We start from the raw sequence: 20,062 nt of genomic DNA, 5'->3' as shown, positions 1-20,062 counted from the left end.
GGCCCGGGCGCCTAGCCAGCGAACGACACCGCACTGCAAAACAGAGTCACATTTCCACCATTAAAGCCCCCAAGGTTGGGGTTCTGGGGCATCAGCAGAGTTTACTGGGGAGCTGTGGGTCGGCAATGAGGGGCACTGGCAGGGCTGGGGGGGGCAGAAGGGGAGCAAGCAGCACTGGCAGTGCGGGGGGAGGGGCGGATCGGGAGTAAGGAGCACATCACATAGGTGGGGGGGTGCGGAATGGGAGTGCAGGGCACTGTCAGGGCAGGGGGGCTGCTGGTCGGGAGTGAGGGGCAGAGGTAGGGTGGGGGGGTGGATCTGGAGTGAGGGGCACCAGCAGAGTTTGGGGGGGCTGCGGGTCGGGAGGGGCAGGGGTGTGTGGATCCGTAGTGAGGGGCACAGGCGGGGCTGCGGGGCAGGAGTGAGGGGCACGGGTGGGGGGGGGGCGCTACTGGTCGGGAGTGAGGGGCACCAGCAGGGTTTGAGGGGGGGCTGCGAGTCGGGAGTGAGGGGCAAGGGTAGGGCAGGGGGATGGATCCGGAGTGAGGGGCAGGAGCAGGGTGTGGGGAGGCTGCAGGTCAGGAGTGAGGGGCAGAGGCAGGAGCAGGGCAGGGGGGGTGGATCCGGAGTGAGGAGCACGGGCGGGGGGGGGCGCTACTGGTCGGGAGTGAGGGGCACTGGCAGGGTTTTGGGGGGGGCTGCGAGTCAGGAGTGAGGGGCACCGGCAGGGTTTTTTTGGGGGGGCTGCGAGTCGGGAGTGAGGGGCACCGGCAGGGTTTGGGGGGGGGGGAGCTGCGAGTCGGGAGTGAGGGGCACCGGCAGGGTTGGGGGGGGGGGAGCTGCGAGTCGGGAGTGAGGGGCACCGGCAGGGTTTGGGGGGGAGCTGCGAGTCGGGAGTGAGGGGCACCGGCAGGGTTGGGGGGGGAGCTGCGAGTCGGGAGTGAGGGGCAAGGGTAGGGCGGGGGGATGGATCCGGAGTGAGGGGCAGGAGCAGGGTGTGGGGGGGGCTGCAGGTCAGGAATGAGGGGCAGGCGCAGGGCAGCGGGGGTGGATCCGGAGTGAGGGGCACGGGCGGGGGTGGGCGCTACTGGTCGGGAGTGAGGGGCACCGGCAGGGTTTGGGGGGGGGAGCTGCGAGTCGGGAGCGAGGGGCACCGGCAAGGTTTGGGGGGGGCTGCGAGTCGGGAGTGAGGGGCACCGGCAGGGTTGGGGGGGGGGCTGTGAGTCGGGAGGGAGGGGCACCGGCGGGGTTTGGGGGGGAGCTGCGAGTCGGGAGCGAGGGGCACCGGCAGGGTTTGGGGGGGGGAGCTGCGAGTCGGGAGTGAGGGGCACCGGCAGGGTTTTGGGGGGGGGGCTGCGAGTCGGGAGGGAGGGGCACCGGCAGGGTTTGGGGGGGGCTGTGAGTCGGGAGGGAGGGGCACCGGCAGGGTTTGGGGGGGGCTGTGAGTCGGGAGGGAGGGGCACCGGCAGGGTTTTGGGGGGGGGGCTGCGAGTCGGGAGGGAGGGGCACCGGCAGGGTTTTGGGGGGGGGGCTGCGAGTCGGGAGGGAGGGGCACCGGCAGGGTTTTGGGGGGGGGGCTGCGAGTCGGGAGGGAGGGGCACCGGCAGGGTCTGGGGGGGTGGATCCGGAGTGAGGGGCAGGAGCAGGGTTGGGGGGGGTTGCGAGTCAGGAGTGAGGGGCAGGAGCAGGGCAGCGGGGGTGGATTCGGAGTGAGGGGCTTGGGGGCAGGGCGGGGGGTGGATCCGGATTGAGGCGCACGGGCGGGGGTGGATCCGGAGTGAGGGGCGCGGGGGGTGGATCCGGAGTGAGGGGCACGGGCGGGGTGGATCCGGAGTGAGGGGCTTGGGGGCAGGGCGGGGGGTGGATCCGGAGTGAGGGGCACGGGCGGGGTGGATCCGGAGTGAGGGGCTTGGGGGCAGGGCGGGGGGTGGATCCGGAGTGAGGGGCACGGGCCGGGTGGATCCGGAGTGAGGGGCTTGGGGGCAGGGCGGGGGGTGGATCCGGAGCGAGGGGCCCGGGGGGGGTGGATCCGGAGTGAGGGGCTTGGGGGCAGGGCGGGGGGTGGATCCGGAGCGAGGGGCCCGGGGGGGGCGGGTGGATCCGGATCCAAGACCTGCCTCACCCGATCAACCAGATTCTTCCTAAACGTCCCGTTCCCGCCGATGACTTGAGTGGCAGCGCCAGCGAGCGGCTCTGCGCAAGCGCGAAGTGCATCACAGTAGTAGGGCCGATTAGGCGCATGCGTCCTTTTGCTATGGTGGGCGGGGCCGTTGCTCTCCGAGAACGTTGGATATGCTGCGCATGCGTGGTGCGACGGCGGCGCTCTGGGTAGTGATGCAGTGCGCGTGCGGAGTGAGAGTTGGTACCACTCGTCCGGTCGGTTTGGGGCGGGACTTCCTGTGCCCATCCGGAAGAGCCGGGGGCGGTGTCTACCGGAACAACATAACGCCAGCGGGGATGCCGTACTGGGGCGCGGACGATGCCGTGGCGGAGCTGCGCCGAGCCCTGTCCAACCGCCACGCGCAGGCCGACCGGCTGCGCTACCGCAACGTGCTGCTGCGCGTGATCCGGTACGGCCCGTGCACGCGCCGCCTCGCGGCTGGCTGGGACGGGCCCGAGCGGAGCCGGGGCGCCCCCCTGGGACGGGCGGGTCGGGGCGAGCGGGGCTGGCGGCGGCGGCGGCCCGGGAGGGAGGGCGGGCGAGCCCCTGCCCCTGCCCCTGCCCCTGCCCCTGCCCCTGCCCCTGCCCTGAGCTCGGCTTTGCTCTCTCTGCTGCTCGTGCGGCGGTTTCAGGCGCATGACCCAAGGCGTGGATGTGTCCGGGGTTTTCATGGAGATGGTGAAGGCCAGTGCCACGGGGGACATTGTGCAGAAGAAGCTGGTCTACTTGTACATGTGCACGTACGCCTCTCTGCAGCCCGACCTAGCGCTGCTGGCTATCAACACCCTGTGCAAAGACTGCTCCGACCCCAACCCCATGGTCAGAGGCCTCGCCCTCCGCAGCATGTGCAGCCTCAGGTATGGAAGCGACTTGGCTGGGAGATGGACGCATGACCCTTCCTATGGTCTTAGCAGTGGGGACCTAAGTGCAGTGGTGTGGCCTAGCTCTTGGGAACGTTGCTGTTTCCTAGGTGAATGCAGTCTGTTGTTAGTCATCGTTTTAGTGATCTCCACCTGCCTGAGAAAGCGGCTGGGGGTGTGGGAGATTATGATTATAGACTGTTTAGGCCAGCAGTGGCCAACCTGAGCCTGAGGAGGAGCCAGAGTTTACCAATGTACATTGCCAAAGAGCCACAGTAATATGTCAGCAGCCCCCCATCAGCTTCCTAGCACCTACTGCCTACTGGCAGCCCTCAACAATCAGCACCTACTCCCTCCTCCCTCTGCAGTCAGCTGTTTCACTTGTGCAGGAGGCTATGGGGGGAAGGGTAAAGGAGCAAGAGCATGGCAGGGGAAGGGCAGGGACCTTGGGGGAAGGGGTGGAGTGGGGGAGGGCTTGGGGCAGAGCAGGGGGTTGAGCAGTGAGCACCCCCCCAGCACATTGGAAAGTTAGCTTCTATAGCTCCAGCCCCGGAATCAGTGCCTAGGTAAAGAGCCACATATTAACCTCTGAAGAGCCACATGCGGCTCCGGAGCCACAGGTTGGCCACCTCTGGCTTAGGTGCTCAGGCAATGAGGACACTCAAGTAGGAGAAGGGAGGTTATAGTCTCTCTGTTTGGCCTGGTGCAACTGCTACTGGAATGCTGTGTCTGCTTTTGCCTTCGGCAATTCAAGAAGGATGCTGATAAATAGGTAAAGGTTCAGGGAAGAGCCACAGAAATGACTAAAGGTTTTCAAAACTTGTCTAAGAGCAGTGGTTCTCTACCTGCAGCCTATGGGCTGCTTACAGCCCAATCAGCACTTGAGCTGTAGCCCATGTGACATCCTCAGAGCCATACAGGTAGCATTGGATGCAGCCCACAATGGTAAATAGGTTGAGAACCACTGTCTTAAAAGTTTTGTCGTTCACGGTCCAGTGTAGACAAAACTTGTCATTCAGGAGCGTTGAAAACCAACAACCCTGAAGGACAAAAGTTTTGCTGACGAAAAGCGCCGCTGGCAGGAGAGCTCTTCTACCAACAAAGCTACTGCCGTTTGTGGGGGGTGCAAGTTTTTTGTTGGCAGGAAAGCTCTCTCTTGCTGACAAACAGCGGCTACGCTGCACGCCTTTTAGCAGTACGGCTGTGTCACTAAAAGGTGCATAGTGTAGACATAGCCTTAGAGTGTTACATTGAGGTCCTTGAATTTATTTAGTTTAAAGAAATGGGATCACAAACTATAAATACCTACCCTGGAAACCAATATTTAGTAATGGGCTCTTCAGTTTAGCACACAAAGATATAAGAAGATCCAGTGTTTGGAAGGTGAATCTTGACCAATTCAGCTAGAAATAAGGTGGAAATTCGTAACATTGAGGGCAATTAACAATTGGGACAATTTACCAAAGGTTATGATGGAATCTCCACTGGCAATTTTTAAATCAAGATTGGATGTTTTTCTAAATATTCTCTGGGCCAAATAGAAATTAATTCAGGGTCATTCTATGGCCTGTTTTATGCAGTGGGTCAGACTAGATGATCACAGTGATCCCTTCTGGCTTTCTAATGTATTCATCTGAATAGAAGTGCCTGGATATTCTGGGTGGGGACTCAGGACTTCAAAAATGACACACATGCCTTGAGTGTTTTCTTTATGCTGCTTAATTCTTTTAAAAGACGCAAAAGAGATGTGCACAGAATGGAAAATGGTTACCTGCGTGTAGGGGGATTATTGAAAGAGAACAGCAAGGAAAGCCCTTGGTTTGTAAAAGTGGTTGCTGTAGATGGGGGAGCACCCTAGGATATCTTGAGGGATTTTGAATGAATCCAGAATGATACATACTTATTCATAGGATGCCTGGCATACAGGAGTACATCCAGCAGCCCGTTCTGAATGGTCTGCGAGACAAAGCGTCCTATGTGAGGAGAGTAGCTGTTCTTGGCTGTGCAAAGATGCAGAAACTCCAAGGTGACACCGAAGTGGGTAAGTAGTCAGATTTTGCACTGGAGGAAGGAGGGTATGGTCATACTTTGTCCTAGAGCTTTCACTGGGGAGAGGAAGATTATGCTTCTCTACTAGATAAGATACATACAACTCATTTAGATGTGGCTCTTTAGAGTCAAGGCTCCCTGTTTGGCCTGGATTCACTGGGCTGTGCGTTGGTTTTGGATCCCACAGGAGTGGAGGCAGGGGGAGGGGGGCAGCCTGTGAACATAAGGCAGATCCCTAATGGAATCTGCTTCTTGGGCATTTTCAGGTCTGGCAGGGTGAGTTTCCACAGAGGAATACTCCTTTCATATCTGCTGCTTCACTGGGCTGGGACTCTTCCTTTCCTGCTTCTTTTTCTGTGCTATGTGTGAGCCTCTTCCTCTAGCACCTGACTACCACACGTGCAGTGATATTGTGTAGAGAGGGCTCTTTGGAGAATACCTATGCCATACTCTAATGTTCCTGAAAGTCAAGGGTGTTTGTAGTTTGCTGGTAACAATTCTTCCTCCTAGGCGCAGTGTCATGGTCCCCATATTCCTGAGGCTGCTCATGGACAGTGACTGTCTTGCCTGAATGGATGCCGTGCCTCTGAGTCTGATGATCTAAGTGCCTTTGTGTCTCTGCAGATGGCGTGCTGGTGAATGAGCTATACAGTTTGCTTCGTGACCAGGATCCCATTGTAGTAGTGAATTGTCTGAGGGCTCTAGAAGAGATTCTGAGGCGGGAAGGAGGAGTTGTCATCAACAAGCCCATAGCCCATCACCTTCTCAAAAGGTCTGTTCTCTGTGTGAGAAGCTGGAAGCTTCACTCTAGTGAGATCCCCCTGTGTTCTGTATGTGAGCAGAGCAGATGTGTCCGCTCCTGGCAGAGCTGAGAGGAGGCTTTGGAAACACATTCCATTGCTGTAAGTCGTTCCCTCCCACCCCTCAAAAAGATAGGAGAGTGCCAGATTAACCTCACTGTCACATGTGAAATCTGAGGCCTTCCCAGTGATACACAGAACCAACCTCAGTTTCCAGGAGAAGTTTGTGACCAACTATCGGTTTATTTAGAATTACAAGTTGTATCGTGGCTTATCTAAAGGTTCTTTCTTCCCTGACAACAGCTGGGGCACATCAGTGTAGGACCAGCTGTTCTAGCCTGTCTGTCCCACTACCTCCCAATATGTGTAATGTGGCAGGGATGGTGTCCAGTGTCTGAAGGAATCAGCTTCTCTTCAGACAGGTCTGGGTTGGTTCAGTCAAGGGAGTGGCATCCTTTCTCTTTTGCTCTAGCCATGCACTTTCTCAGTGTTTCTCTCTGATTTAGTGCTTGAGGGCAGGTGTGAGTGACTGAGACAGAGTTCAGCTTCAGCGTGCATGTGAACTGACTGGTTCCCTTGAGAGAGAATGCTGGTATCCGCATGTACAAACCTGGCAATTGGTGGGTATGCTGAAACCATACAAAGTGCAACAGCTGCAGGCTCTGCCCTGGAATGATCCTTCTGTAGTGCTGCATCTTTTGTGACCTGTTTACCGTGCTGCTTTCTTGGCAGAATGTCTGACTTAGACCAGTGGGGACAGAGTGAGGTGCTGGCCTTCCTGCTGCGCTACAAACCCCGCAGTGAGGAAGAACTCTTCGACATCCTCAGCTTACTAGATGGGTCCCTCAAGAGCAGCAGCCCCAGTGTTGTGATGGCAGCCACCAAACTCTTTCTGGTGTTGGCCAAGGACTTCCCACAGGTACAGACAGATGTACTAGTTAGAGTGAAGGGGCCACTGCTGGCGGCCTGCACCTCCGAGAGCCGGGAGCTCTGCTTCGCTGCCCTGTGTCATGTGCGCCAGATCCTGGGAAGCCTGCCTGGCCACTTTAGCAGCCATTACAAGAAGTTTTTCTGTTCCTACTCGGAGCCCCATTACATTAAATGTCAGAAGATGGAAGTGCTGTGTGAGCTGGTGAATGATGAGAATGTGCAGCAGGTGCTGGAGGAGCTGAAGAGTTACTGCACTGATGTGTCAGCCGAGCTTGCCCAGGGGGCCATCTTCGCCATAGGTAAGAGCTCTGCTTTTGCTTCAGAAACAGCCGGGGGTTGTCTCTGAAATCTCTCAAATAGGCCTTGCTCCACCGAAACAAGCCTAGGCCAGCGACGAAAGAGCACTGTGTGTCAGAGCCGTCCTGGTGCCGCACCCCAGGCTGAGCCAGATCCCCAGAAATACGGGGATCCGGGTGCCCCAGAAATGCTAAGTTGCTAGCAAGCCATTGGCTCCTAGCAGGCTGGGCTGGACTGATGTGCACATGAGGTGACTTTACCCACCCACTCATCTTATTAGGGAGCATGAAAACGTGGAATCGTAATGAACCTGTGGGGTGGATGGGTGGGCCCTAAATTTCTGGGTAGTGCTATGGGGGCAGAGTTAAGGTTGTTTGGGGTCCCTAATATTGCATTTAAAATGTCTGTTTTTAAATTGTGAATGGATTCTTCCCTTAGGTGTACCAGACTTTCTCTCATTTGTGTGTGTGCTGAGGGAACTAGAGCATTCTCCTCAGGATTTTTTTTTTTTTCATTTTTTTTGGGCTGTAGTGAGCGGTATCCTAGAATGTCAGGGCTGGAAGAGACCTCAGGAGGTCATCTAGTCCAACCCCCTGCTCAAAGCAGGACCAACCTGTAGATTGTTTCTCTGCCATAATAGCAGGCTAACAAGTGTTTTCAGACGAGGGAGAATATCACTCTAACATGACTTTGTGGTGGATAGCATAGGCACGCCTGTCTGTTTCTCTGACCAAAGCTTGACTTGTTCCCCTTGGTGCTTCCTCAGGCAGCATTGCCAGGACGTACACAGAGCAGTGTGTGGCGATTCTAACGGAGCTCCTAGGGCTTAAGCAAGAACATATCACTTCAGGTAAGGATTTGCTGCTGGCTGAGTTCTCGGGTTTGTTTGCTTCACGCTTTCAAGAAATGACCTCGCCACCAGGACATCTAGCTTTGGTAGAGTTGTGTGGCTCTGGGCTGGGATTTGGGAAATCCCTGTCCAGGTGACCACAAGCTAATCATTTGGTGTGGCTTCTAACCTGGTAGGCATCTTCCTTTTGTGGACTTTATAACTTCTCCTATCTTAGCTACCTTCCTTGTGCTTAAGCGGGGACCGGACACAGCTCCATCCACCGTGTGATGTGGACTGAACCTGCTAGCTCAGGGGGTGAGGGACTGTACAGAGATATTTTAATGGCTCTTTTATAAAGGTCAACTTGATTGAAAGTTCTGACCTTGAAGTTGTTTCCCACTGGCTGCTTTAGTCTCTGCCCCTTTTGTAATTTCAGTCACTGATGTAACTGACTCTGCTCTCTGGTTTTCCTGCTGCTTTCAGATTTAACATCATTCACTGTTTCACTCGCTTCTTTTGAATAATTTTTCTCCACCTTTTATGGGCTTTCAAAATTGCAGCTTTTTCCAGTCACCAAATGAATTAATTTGTAGAATGTATATGCAAGTTTATAAGTTAGCAGCAGTTGCTGTAGAGTGTTGATGAGACTCACCTTAAAACACTGTTGCTGTGAGACAGTCAGTCACTGCCTTCTCAAGGACAGGGGATGGCTGGGGGAGATTGCGTCACTGCAGCCAAAGAAGCAATCTTTGCCATTTAAGCATTTTATTTTGGATGGGGAGAGCAAAGGCTTTACATTTACTATGGCAAACCCCAGTGCTGTGAGGCTTTGAAGAAAAGTGCTCCAAATAGCATGAATGAGTGCAGCACTGACCTGGCTCACTCCGAATCGGCCAGATCTGATAGGTGGTGAAGTATTTTCTTGGGGTGGTGATTTTAAAAAGCTGCTGTTAGATGCTGAGCATTCTGTTCCACTGCAGCTGTGGTGCAGGCTTTCCGGGACCTGGTGTGGCTTTGTCCCCAGTGCACTGAGGCTGTGTGCCAGGCTCTGCCCAGCTGTGAGGAGGCGATGCAGGACAGCGAGGTAGGGAGGCTTCATGCAGTTAGCCGAATGGCGATCCGTCTCCTGTCATGTAGAACTGATAAACAGAGCCAGCTCTGCTTGGAGTGGCCAAACAAGTATTTGAAGGGGGTGAGCACCAAGGAGGGAGAGGAATCATTTGGGGTGGGATGAGGGATTATGCCTTTGTTCAGTTACGTCCCATCCCTCCTAGTCAAATTCAGGCTGAATCTCAAGAGCATCTGAATGATGGGAGCTCCTAGGCTGTAGAAAAACTTCTCCATGGGGTGCAGGGAAGCTCTGGCCTTTGAATCTGTGAGCACCTGCTGCTTGGCAGTTTAGAGCAGCACTGTTTGCAGGCCCCTCCTCAGTACAGTGATGTCAGCCACGTTGTCTGTACATGGCCCCTTTTGGGCTAGGACAGCGGAGATCCCACCGCTTCCCTTAACCCCAGATAACCACTGTATTTAGGGCATATAGAAGTGTGGTCTGGGGAACTAGCCTGAGAGCTAGGACTCTAGAATTCTATTCCAGCTCTGACATGGAATCATGCTGATGCCTGGGCATGTCCCATCACCTCTCTGCTGTGGTTCGCCGGTCTGTAAAAGGATATTACAAAAGTCCTGCTTCACAGGACTGTTGTGAGGCTGTTGGTTCGCGCTGGTCCAGTGCTCTGGAGAGGGAAAGCCTGGTATTAAGTGCTAGGTGTTTGTGTTGGCTGATGTTACTATTTAAATATCAGGAGACTTGTCTTGAATACTCCTCTCTCCAATAAACAGTTCTGAGCTGAGCACCATCCTGGTGAGCTGCAGCCTGGGGTTCCCAGTCCACCTGATGCTCTGGTGATGGTGTAATTCTTCTCAGGGGTACCCAGGGTTATGAGGCACCTCGCTAATTCCTGCCCTTAGCATGAGGGAGTCTTGTCAGTGCCTGCTGCACCAGCCCCCGTAATACAAGCACTGCCATCCAGGTGTCCGCAGGCATCGCACTCTCTCTAGAGGTTAACAATAGGCATGTACCAAGCTTCTGGACTACCCAGCTCCTGTTCCACTGAACATTCAGAACTCAGCTTTGCTTCTCCCGAAGGAACAGTACACACCAACTTACACAAGGTTCAACTCAGGATCCCCACTCCACTTAACATGCAGCACTTAGATAGATTTATAGTGAAAACAATAACTTTATCAAAGAGCAGAGATTCAAATGACAGTAAATAAAAATATTAGAAACAGATGGTTACATGTAAAGGAAAATCATAACATGATGTGCCTTTTAGAGCCAAAACTTAACTCACAAGACATTCCCTGTCTCCTACAGGATCGCTTAGTCCAAGTCCTTTTCTCAGTGTTTTTAGCCAGGATGGCTGAGAGCCCCCTTTCATAACCTCAAGCTTACTGACCACTTGTCTTCAGAGATTGAAGGATGCCAGGATGTTTCTGTAGAGCCCCAGATATTCCAGACCAGACCTTTGATCTTTACCTGAAAATAGGTTTCTACCTCTCCCCCTGCTGTTCCTGTTAATTTCCTTCTGAAGTCTCCGCAAGCTCTTCTTCAGCATTTGATTTAGTATGTTGTTAAACTTCTGTTGTTAGACCCACGGTACACAATGGTCCACCAGGTCTCCCATCTCCTGTCTGGAGAAGTTTGTCTCAAGGCACAGAATCTTTGAGTGACCTGCCTTTACCTACAAAACCTAGAGAACCTAATTTTCAGCATGTATTCGTAACTCCTCACGCTTTCCTTACATACATCTTGCAATGAATATGGCCACCACATGACCCCTTTTGGTGAACCCAGGGGATCCCTGTACTCATATGTACCCCTGTGCCTTCTGCCAGTTGGTGTCAAAGGTCCTTGGTCACAGGTTGTACTAGGAGTGCAGTGTGGAGTGGCTTGGCTCTGAGCATCCGGTGGTGTTGTTTGACTCCCCAGGGCAAGCAAGCGCTGATCTGGCTCCTGGGAGTGCATGGGGAGAGAGTTCCCAATGCTCCCTATGTTTTGGAGGACTTTGTCGAGAATGTGAGATCGGAGACGTTTCCAGCAGTGAAGATGGAGTTGCTGACAGCTTTGGTCCGACTCTTCCTGTTTCGTCCTGCCGAATGCCAGGACATACTCGGGCGACTGCTCTATTACTGCATAGGTGGGTATGTCTTGCTGAGACTCTCATGCCCGCAGCCCTGTGCTAAATTTATGTCAGGGCACCTGCTGTATTACTGCATAGGTGGGGGTGTCCCTGCTGGGGACTCTCGCACACACTGCAGTGACAGATGGGAATTTTGTGGCAGAAACTCCTCAGCTCAAAGATCCGGATGAATTTTAAAATAAGTTTTTGACATCCTCCTATGTGGATGCAAATGCAGAATCTAGCCCTCTTCCTGTCTGCCTTTTTGCCCTTGCTCCTGTTTACCACCTTGCTGCTGCTACTCCTGCTGCTGTTTGGCCCCTAGCTTTGCAAAGTGGTAGAGGAAATGGACAGCACTCAGGATCCAGGTGTTGGTTGGTATGTACCAGCGAAGGGTTGTCCATTGAGGTCTGATCTATGAATGCTAGCATGCCCTGAGTGAACGTGTGTGTGTTCATCTTTCCAGAGGAAGAGACTGATATGGTGGTACGGGACCGGGGGCTGTTCTACTATCGTCTCTTACAAGCTGGCGTGGAAGAAGCGAAGCAAGTGCTGTGCAGCCCCAAGTCTGATCCCTCTTTGGGACTCCTGGAGGATCAGGCTGAGCGACCTGTGAACAAATGGGCTTCAGAGTTTAACACGTTGGTGCCCATATATGGGAAAGCGCGCTGGGCAGTTGTCACTGCTAACTGGGCAATGGAGCCGCGCTGCGGAGGCTTTCCCTTTGCTGCTCCGATGACTGCAGGAACAGGTAGTCACACGCTCAGCTAGAAAAATACCTTCCTCCATTGATAAATCTTCCTATGTTTGACCCTCTGGGAGGATCCCAGGTTTTAGCACTGAAGCCCTGAGTACAAAAGGCTGTTATGGGGTCTCAGCCTTTCACTTAACACTTGGCTGTTCACAGTCTGCTCACCCCGGTGGAATATTGGAGGCATTACACTTCCCGGGTTTGTGTTGCTGATAGGTCCGTCAGACACTCTTGGTGATACTGGGGGCAGCATTCCCAATGCCATTTCTCACCCTGTTCCATATTTGATTTCAGAGTCACTGATTTCAGAAGGGAATAAGGAAGTTCTCCAGGTTCATTCCGACTCGGCTGGCTTGACTTTAATCCCCAAGGCACACCTGACTGCAGAGCAGTTTGAGAAGACCTGGCTGAGTCTGGATGTGAACTGCCAGCAGGCTCTGCCCTGGCATGGAGCTGCTCACCCAGACACCATACAGACTGCGCTTCAGGTTGTCCACATCCAGACTATTGCTATGAGTAAAGCTGGTGCCCAGCCATGGAAAGCCTATCTCAGTGCCCAGGATGAGTCTGGCTGTCTCTTCCTAACAGAACTGCTGCTTGAGACCGAGAACTCAGAGATGCAGGTTTCAGTGAAGCAGAGTGAGGAGAGGACTGAGGCGCTGCAACACTTTATCTCAGTGTTAAGAACTGTAATGGGGACAGTCCTAGGGCTGAAATCCTGATTCCGCTAAGCCCTGCTCGGAGCAGGCTCACTCGGGGTGTAGGGAAGATCTTTTCTACGGCTCAGCGTGGCGTTACTGAAGTTAAATTGCTCTTCTTCTAAACTGTTTGTAAGAGCCTTGAACAGCCCCCGATCTGCCTTAGTGCTGCCATTAGTGCCAGTGGGAATAGTGTGTGGCCCAGGGGCAGCATATGGTGTGAGTGTAGCTAGTTTCTTCACATACTGCATTATAACAGGTGCATGGGAAAGATTCAAAATCCATCAAGGTCTCGCAACTCTGAAGGCTGGGGGATGGATCGTCAGTCTGGTGCTTCTGATGTTGTCACTGAAGCAGGAACAACTCCAGTGCTAGTTACATGAATAAAAGAAAGATTTAATATTGGAGTCAGATCTCTCTAGAGAGGACTGGGAATGTTGTTTATACCTGTGCTAGAGGGGCATGCAGTGTATATACTCGATGTGCTGCCATATGGAGTATGCAGTGGAGACAGACCCTTAGTGTTCCTCTTCAGGGCTCCGCAGTAAACTACATGCAAGCTTCTCTCTGTTCAACCACCGCTCCTTAGGGCTGGGCTTATTAACTTCAAAATCCGGAAATAAAGTCTATGAAGTTCAACTCAACTGGCTGCTTTTAGTAGGCCACTCCCAAACCTTCCTGGAGTGTTCTTTTCTTTTCCCCTGTAGTCTGCACCAGGAGCCTCTTGCTCACTGCAGCTCTTGCACTGTATGCCACTGTTTCCTGTTCCCCTCTCTTGATAGAGACCAGCTGTCCTCTATCATGTGCCACTGTGAGATGGGTAATGAGGCACAGGTGGGCTGAACCAACTCCCTCTTAAGGCATGTCTACATTGCCCCTTCCCCCCCAAAAAAACCATGGCAGCAAGTCTCAGAGCCCCCAGCAACTGACATGGGCTCATGCTACAGGGCTAAAAAGAGCAGTGTAGAAGTGCCCACTCAGGCCGGAGCCCCCACTTTTGGGTTTCAGAGCTCGGGCATCAGCGCAACTGGGAATGTCTACACAACTAGCTATTTTTAGCTCCCAGCTGGCATCCGCTGACCCAGGTTCTGAGACTTGCTGCCATGGCTTTTTGTATGCAGTGTAGATGTACCCTCAGTGTCCACCCTGTGACTCTGAGTTAAGAGCCACACCAGGTTAGACCTCCCACACTTAGGGAATGGTTTCTTCCCTCATTGCCATAAAACCCATCTTGTGCTGGTGAAGTGGCTGCTCTTGCTACCTTGGGAGCAGCAGCGCAGAATTTGCTGTGAAGTCCACTGACAATCTTTGTGGATCTGTTCTCTGCAGTAAGTAAGCATTCAGCAGGTATGGTCACGCTAGCAAAACCTCAGCTAAGGCTGCCTGCTATAGCTGCAGTTGGGTTTAAGCATAGACTGTAGTCTGGTGTCTCTTATCACCAGCTTACAGGACCTTTCCTGTGTGAGCTGAGCTCACTTAGCCACACCTCTGGCTGCTCTGGGTGATGGGAGCGTATTTGCATTATGAAATTATCAGCAAAAACACCCTTGTACCCTGTCAGCAACTCCTCATGTTTACGCAGTTGCAGGTAACCTGGTTCCAGTCCCTGTGTAGACATGACCTTTGAGTCCAAGACTCATTCTAGGCAGGGTATCCCTTGGTGAAGCATGGACTTTGGAAAAACTTCATTCTCGACAGCTGTGTTTTACACTAAATGGTTATTGTGAAACTTTGCCGCACCCATGTGCAGGAGAGCAAGACTGAGGGATGAAATAGCCTGTCAGTGCTTTACCCTGCCCTGGGGAGGAGGAGTCTCCCTAAGGCACTTGCCCTTGGGAGGGTGTGACGCATGCTGAGCTGACCAGGAAGGAGGAAAGCTTCTAAAGGTTCTGTGCACAAACCTTACCCGGAAGAGGAACAGCTGCAGGGGCAGCTTGGCTTCTGTTTGAACTTCAGATAATCCAAGGGGGGGACGTATTAAAATGAAGAGCCCTAGGACTTTTGAGGAGCAAACAGAGTGCATTGTGGAGGCACTTCTCTCTGATCTCCTAGGGGAAGACGAATGGCTTGCTTCCCGCAGTCTGGAGACAGACTCTTTTGCTGAGTCACACGCAGGTAAAGTCACCTGGGACCAAATCTCTTGGGGGAGGCAGGAGGCTTTCTTGGCTGAAGGTTCTAGGTAAATGTCCTGTTGGGGTGTTCCTGGAATGGAGAGGTGGGCTGCAGTTTGGGCTGGCAGGTCTCAAGCGAAGCAGGGTTGGCACAGGTCAGTATTTCCATGAGAGTCTTCAGGTGACTGCAAGGAGCGGTGTTGCCCTTCCCTCTCAGTCCAGGTTGAACCATTTCCCTGATGTGGGGCTATGGAGAACTATGCTATTGGAAAGGACTCTTTCCAATGAGATGCAAAATGGAGATCCTGACTGCTTGTCATTGAAAAACCCAGGCTGCATCACAAATGTGCAGCTTACATATATTTGTAATAGTCTGTAGAGCACCTGGGATTTTTGGATTCAAGTTATAAATGCCAGTAACTTTTTCACTCACCAAATCTCCATAAAAATAACTTGTCCTAATAGTGATGGGGAAAGTGTAACTGATCCTGGTCCTTGTAACCAAAGAACTAATTATCATGAATGTATCGAGTACCAACACTGTACTTGGGGCTTAACAAATAAGGAAGGGTCTGGTCTCCGTCCCAGGGAGTGTACAGTCTAGTTCAGACCCAGCCAAAAGACAATCGGGCCCAGAGAGTGGCTGTAAGTTGGTGCAAGTGGGAGGTGCTGTAAGCATCAAGCAGCATTTGTTTCTCAAAGGTTTCATGGAAGCCTGCTTGGAGGAGGGAGCTGAAGGAGGAAAGGGAAGCTTGGCCCAGAGGGAGTCTCCCATCTGCCTGTCCCCTGTGCTGAGCTCCCATCAGGCTAATGAGTCACGTACAAGTCTATTTCCACTGACTGGAGTATTGTGAAAACAGCCTGGTGAATGGCTGCAGCTCAAATTACGTTTTCCTGAACCTGTGGAATCTAGTGTGGGGTTTAAGCCAGAGTTCTACAGGGGGTTGGGGGCTGCTAAATATTAAAATATCCAAATATTTGGAGTAATAAGAGAGCAACTTAGCAATGTAATAAGAAAGGGCAACTAGGACTTACCCAGCCTGGGCGGAGCAGCTAGCAACCCCGCTAGATAAAGTTGCTCAACACTTCCGATCTTCAGTGGCTTACAACTTTGCCAAAGTGTAACAATTTGGATTGAAATTTTCAGTGCTGGGCATTTGCCTCAGGCTGAACTCTGCTTTGGAAAATGTCAAGAAAAAATAGTTATTTCTTCGAATGTGTTTAGGGAAACGTGTTTTGCCCATCTTAAATTTTTTAAACCGTTCTGCTGAGAAGCTCTAGCACCATCCTGCATTTGAGCAGGAACTTGAAACTTGGGCAGAGGGCACATTTGTGTCAGGATTGTGCCTTTTACCATCCCTGTGGCAAAAGAGCCCAAACTGGCTAAATTGTTAAGCCTTTGAAAAATTGCAGTTTGCACATTTATTAGAAACTAAATGGTTTGACGGGTGAATTTGCTGAAGATTCTGCCTGTACTGAGCATATTCCAGCCTGGAAATGCAGAGGATAAGCAGGCCTTTTTCTGCAAATGCTGCTCCCAGCTGACAGGGGCTGCTGGGGTACTGGGCACCAAATCAGAGAATCTCTAATTTGTTCTCGTTGCTCCCCCTGCTGGCTGCCAGGAAGCATGGAGGAGGAGGAAGAAATAAGTTGGGCATTGGGGATGTTGGTAGGAGGATGAGACTAGGGTCTGGAAAGGGTAGTGAACTGGAACATGAACCCATGTCAGGTGGAGTTATTGAGACAGACGGGAGGGGGCAGAGAGGGTCAGGCTTGTGGGAGGCCAGGGGCAAGGGCAGAAGGGTCTCACCATTAGACACACTGTCCTCCGGAACCTAGATTTGAACCCAGGAGTTGTCTGTGTTCCTCTGCTGTCAGCAAATAGCTGTGTTAACCCCTTTGGCAAACTGTGTGTCTCGCCTATTGCCTGAACCTCGTACTCAGCCTCGTTCTGTTACCAGTTACTCTCTTAACTCAAGTGGTACAGGTCTGTGCTGTGGATCTAAAGTTCTGAACCCGACTGATGACCCAAATCAGGTGTCCGTATGATTCCACATGATAAAAATTCTGGTTTTTAGTCTTTTGGATTTTTTAATTAGGAACTATTAGGAAATATTCTGTGATAAGATAATTAAAGATCATCCCATAATGCATACGCACAAGGGGTCCAAATTAAGGTTGCATGGGGAATCTTCATCTGGCATTTCCTAACTTCTGTGTGCCTGACTTCACATTCTTTTAACACTATTTTTTTTCATGTAATGTAAAATAATTAAAAAATAAGTTTAGATATGAAACAGGCATTCTCAACCTCAACCACTTGACCTGCAGGTTGTACCCCTTTTTCCTGCTCTCTCTCTGCCGTCTTAGAAGGTGAGCTCTCTGCAGGAGCAGAAGCTTCAAGTACCTTTGATTCAGTTATTATTGCCAGTCGTCTGCGGAGACTAGGAGACCAATATAACGAGGATCTGGAGCAGCCTGCCCAGCGCGTCATTGCTGAGATGGCTAAGGGAAAGGTAATGCACAAGCACTCTCTTTGTTTAGGCCAGGGTCTATCCCTCTCCTGCAATATGCTGTAGAGCCCAGCACCTCCTTTCTTAACTGAAGTGCTATTATGTGAGAGGATGCTTTGTCTTGAGATGGGAGGGGCTGCTCTTGGACAATGGGGGGCGGGAGGGGAATGAAGAAGGGGAGCTGTCTGAACAGCCCCAGCCTGTGTTAGCTGACCTGACATGAGCCTGGTCTGAGGTTGGAACTCATCCCAGCCCAGTTTCAATATGAATGCTCATGCTCCTCTAGCTCTAAGCTCTTTGCAGTCCTCGTTAAATTGGAAACTGCCCCTCCTTCTCCCCCAGCACTGTTGTGTGAACTACAGTAGCACTGTACAAACACCTAGTACATATAGTCTCTGCCCTGACGATCTTACAGTCTGACTTTAGATGTACCAAGCAATGCACTGGCCAAAGGGGTCACCTGCCTCAATCATAGAGCAGAGCAAGCCAGGCCTGGGTAACCCTGTGGGGTTTGAACCAAGACTTATTTTAATGGTGGTATTTTATAAAGCCTCCTCTTGGTGTTTCCAGGTGGAGGAATTTGGAGTCATGGTGGATTCTCTCAGCAAGAGTTGGAGCAGCCTGAATCCTGGGCTGGGCTACGAGAGGGCTTTTCTGGCAGTGTCTGTGAAATTGTTAGCATACCTTTCCCGGAAAGTTCCAGCTGTGGCCCGTCGAATCCAGCTTGTGGAGCTGATTAATGGGAACCGTGAAGTGAGAGGATACATCGAGACCCGTGGTGGCTGGGTGAGTGCTCAACGGTCACTGAAATTCTTCTGTTGACACTTGTGGCTCTGTTCCTTTGCTAGTCTGAACTGGCTACAGTGCAACCCAGTGTTCTGAGGGCACCATTCATTGGCACGTCCAAGGAGATGTCCTAACCCTGTCAGCCTAGCTGCTCAGCCCTGCAACATGCCATCCTGGGGCATGCCCTGGCATTGCTGGCCACTGACCCCAAAAACACCAGATTGTTTCCCCTAATAGTCCTACGTTTCAGGTGTTATTGTCTCTCTATCTGAAGCACTGCTGTGTTAAACGTCTTGGTGAAATCCTGCCTTCACTGAAGTCAATGGTATCCTTCCTATTGACTTCAATGGGATTTCACCGCTGTCTCAGCACCCTGAGTCTCTAACATTTCTGCCCTAGATAAGTTCATAAGGAATAAAAGTTAATCATATGTTGCTCTTTCTAGCTCCTAAGGGCTTTACAGACACTTTCTCTCACCCCCTTATGGGGGTAGGGCTCCCCATTTTACTGCTGAAGAAACTGAGGCCTGGAAAGATGAAGTGACTTGGCCCAGGCCAGAGGGAAAGTTGGCATGCAAGCTGGGAGTAGAACTGGTTTCCCTATCCTGCACTTGGGCCATCTCTCTTACTGCTAGTTCCGTTAACCATTGTTTTTAATTCTTTCTTTCAATTCTTTTAGGAGAACTTTGAAAACTGATGGAAAAGGCTACACTGCCTCCCAGGGAGTGAAATGGCAGCTTTCAATGACTTGACTTAAACTATTAAACTGTTTTCTGAAAATTGTTTTCCCAGCCATCAGTCTTTCTACTTCCCTCTGCCCCGAAGATCGATCCAGTCAGTAATTGGGACACCTCAACATGGAGCTATTCTTCCACACCAGATGTGGCTCTCTTGTTCTTGCACTTATTCATTTATTTACAAATAATTTGTAGGATTGATTTGGTTTCCCTCCAACATAGGCTGTAAATGCAACTTTTAAGTGTGAGGACTGACAGCGACACATTTGTTCTGCCAGCTTTGGTGCTGAACTCCTACCCTGTAACGCCGAAGGGAGAGGGAGCCAGAGATGGCTGCCTAGTATCGTGTTGGGAAACAGACCAGCCAAGGAATTGAGTCCGAGCAAGCCAAAAAGGAGGACACTGTGAACAAGAAGAATGCTATTTATAGCAGAGCCCACAGATGTGAGAACTGGTAGCACTGAACACTCTCTTGGCCATCCTACTTCTCTAGTGCTCTAAGAGTTAACAAACTTCTACAATTAGGGGAATTGTCTTCTCTAGCTCGCCATGCTCACTGAAAGCCCAGTCAAACCTCCTCCTGCTACCTCTAGGAGTTGGTATTAACAGAAAGAGGCACTCACATACAGTCCCCCAGGAGCTACTGGTATATACGCTCTGCAGTAAAATCAGCTACACCAAATCTGTGTCTTAGCCTGTGCCACATTACACTTGGGTTTGCTGGAGTGACTCCATAAGGATTCAAGGTTTTACATGATCCTGCAGTTTGCAGAGGGCTCGTTGGGATGCTGCTGTTGAATCAGTTCATTATAGGAGTAGGTCAGTGAAACAAGGCCTACATACCATATAGGACTCTGTGGGAGAGCCAGCTCAACCTGGAATATCCCACCCCAAATCATCACTGGGGCGGTCATAGAGAGATGGTTCCACCCCACCAGCGGTCCCCTCAGAAGCCAGCTGCTGCTACTCAAGGGATCTGTGGGGAGTTATTTGGAATTCCTCTGTAAACCCACTTCTCTCTCCTCCAGACTCAGCTCTGACACCTATAGGAAATCAGTGGGTCAGTGATGTCTGGGCTGAGAGGCAGATGAGCACAATGGCCCAACTTAATGTATTTTTAATAAAATGAGCAAATGAATCTGTATCAATGCAAACTATATGAATTTGATTGCATCCTTTTCCTCCCATCTGGTCTCATATTGTAAGCTGTTCAGGGCAGTGACCACATCTCCTATTGTGTGCTTGCACAGTACCCAACACAAGAGGCTCCAATCCTCTTTTGGGGTCTCTAGGCAATAGGGTAATTATTAAATACTTAATTCCAACCTGGATCTGGGTCTTGTGGGCCCCTCGGAA

At 51.8% G+C, this 20,062-nt stretch overlaps 2 protein-coding genes across 4 annotated transcripts; both read left to right on the top strand.

Moving 5' to 3' along the window:
* The first annotated feature begins 2,457 nt into the window (after window positions 1-2,457).
* On the top strand, window positions 2,458-13,321 carry AP4B1 (adaptor related protein complex 4 subunit beta 1). 2 transcript variants are annotated; one of them, XM_065403015.1, is made up of 10 exons: window positions 2,458-2,570; window positions 2,794-3,018; window positions 4,932-5,062; window positions 5,695-5,842; window positions 6,603-7,099; window positions 7,864-7,947; window positions 8,910-9,013; window positions 10,922-11,129; window positions 11,578-11,862; window positions 12,157-13,321. In XM_065403015.1, the coding sequence occupies exons 1-10, from the start codon at window positions 2,458-2,460 to the stop codon at window positions 12,582-12,584; spliced, it is 2,223 nt and encodes a 740-aa protein (XP_065259087.1). In that variant the 3' UTR covers window positions 12,585-13,321. The 2 variants fall into 2 exon arrangements, with proteins under 2 accessions (XP_065259087.1, XP_065259088.1); XM_065403016.1 differs by lacking the exons at window positions 2,458-2,570; window positions 2,794-3,018; window positions 4,932-5,062; window positions 5,695-5,842 and adding an exon at window positions 6,405-6,490.
* Window positions 13,322-14,400: 1,079 nt separating this feature from the next.
* Window positions 14,401-19,848, top strand: BCL2L15 (BCL2 like 15). Of its 2 annotated transcripts, none has more exons than XM_065403385.1 (4): window positions 14,401-14,675; window positions 17,042-17,187; window positions 17,755-17,970; window positions 18,649-19,848. In XM_065403385.1, exons 1-4 carry the CDS (start codon window positions 14,543-14,545, stop codon window positions 18,664-18,666), a joined length of 513 nt encoding a protein of 170 aa, XP_065259457.1. In that variant the 5' UTR covers window positions 14,401-14,542; the 3' UTR covers window positions 18,667-19,848. The 2 variants fall into 2 exon arrangements, with proteins under 2 accessions (XP_065259457.1, XP_065259456.1); XM_065403384.1 differs by having other exon boundaries at window positions 17,003-17,187.
* Window positions 19,849-20,062: the final 214 nt, after the last annotated feature.

Source organism: Emys orbicularis, chromosome 4 (genome assembly GCF_028017835.1).
Source record: "Emys orbicularis isolate rEmyOrb1 chromosome 4, rEmyOrb1.hap1, whole genome shotgun sequence".
In the NCBI taxonomy this organism is placed as follows: Eukaryota; Metazoa; Chordata; order Testudines; family Emydidae; genus Emys; species Emys orbicularis.
This window is presented reverse-complemented; position numbering and strand designations above follow the sequence as displayed.

Coding starts and splice junctions, on each gene's coding strand:
- AP4B1 (XM_065403015.1), top strand. CDS start 2,458: ATGCCGTACTGGGGCGCGGACGATGCCGTGGCGGAGCTGCGCCGAGCC. Junction 3,019..4,931: donor CGCAGCATGTGCAGCCTCAG/GTATGGAAGCGA, acceptor ACTTATTCATAG/GATGCCTGGCATACAGGAGT. Junction 7,100..7,863: donor GGGGGCCATCTTCGCCATAG/GTAAGAGCTCTG, acceptor GTGCTTCCTCAG/GCAGCATTGCCAGGACGTAC.
- BCL2L15 (XM_065403384.1), top strand. CDS start 14,543: ATGAAGAGCCCTAGGACTTTTGAGGAGCAAACAGAGTGCATTGTGGAG. Junction 14,676..17,002: donor TTTTGCTGAGTCACACGCAG/GTAAAGTCACCT, acceptor CTTGACCTGCAG/GTTGTACCCCTTTTTCCTGC. Junction 17,188..17,754: donor CTGAGATGGCTAAGGGAAAG/GTAATGCACAAG, acceptor TGGTGTTTCCAG/GTGGAGGAATTTGGAGTCAT.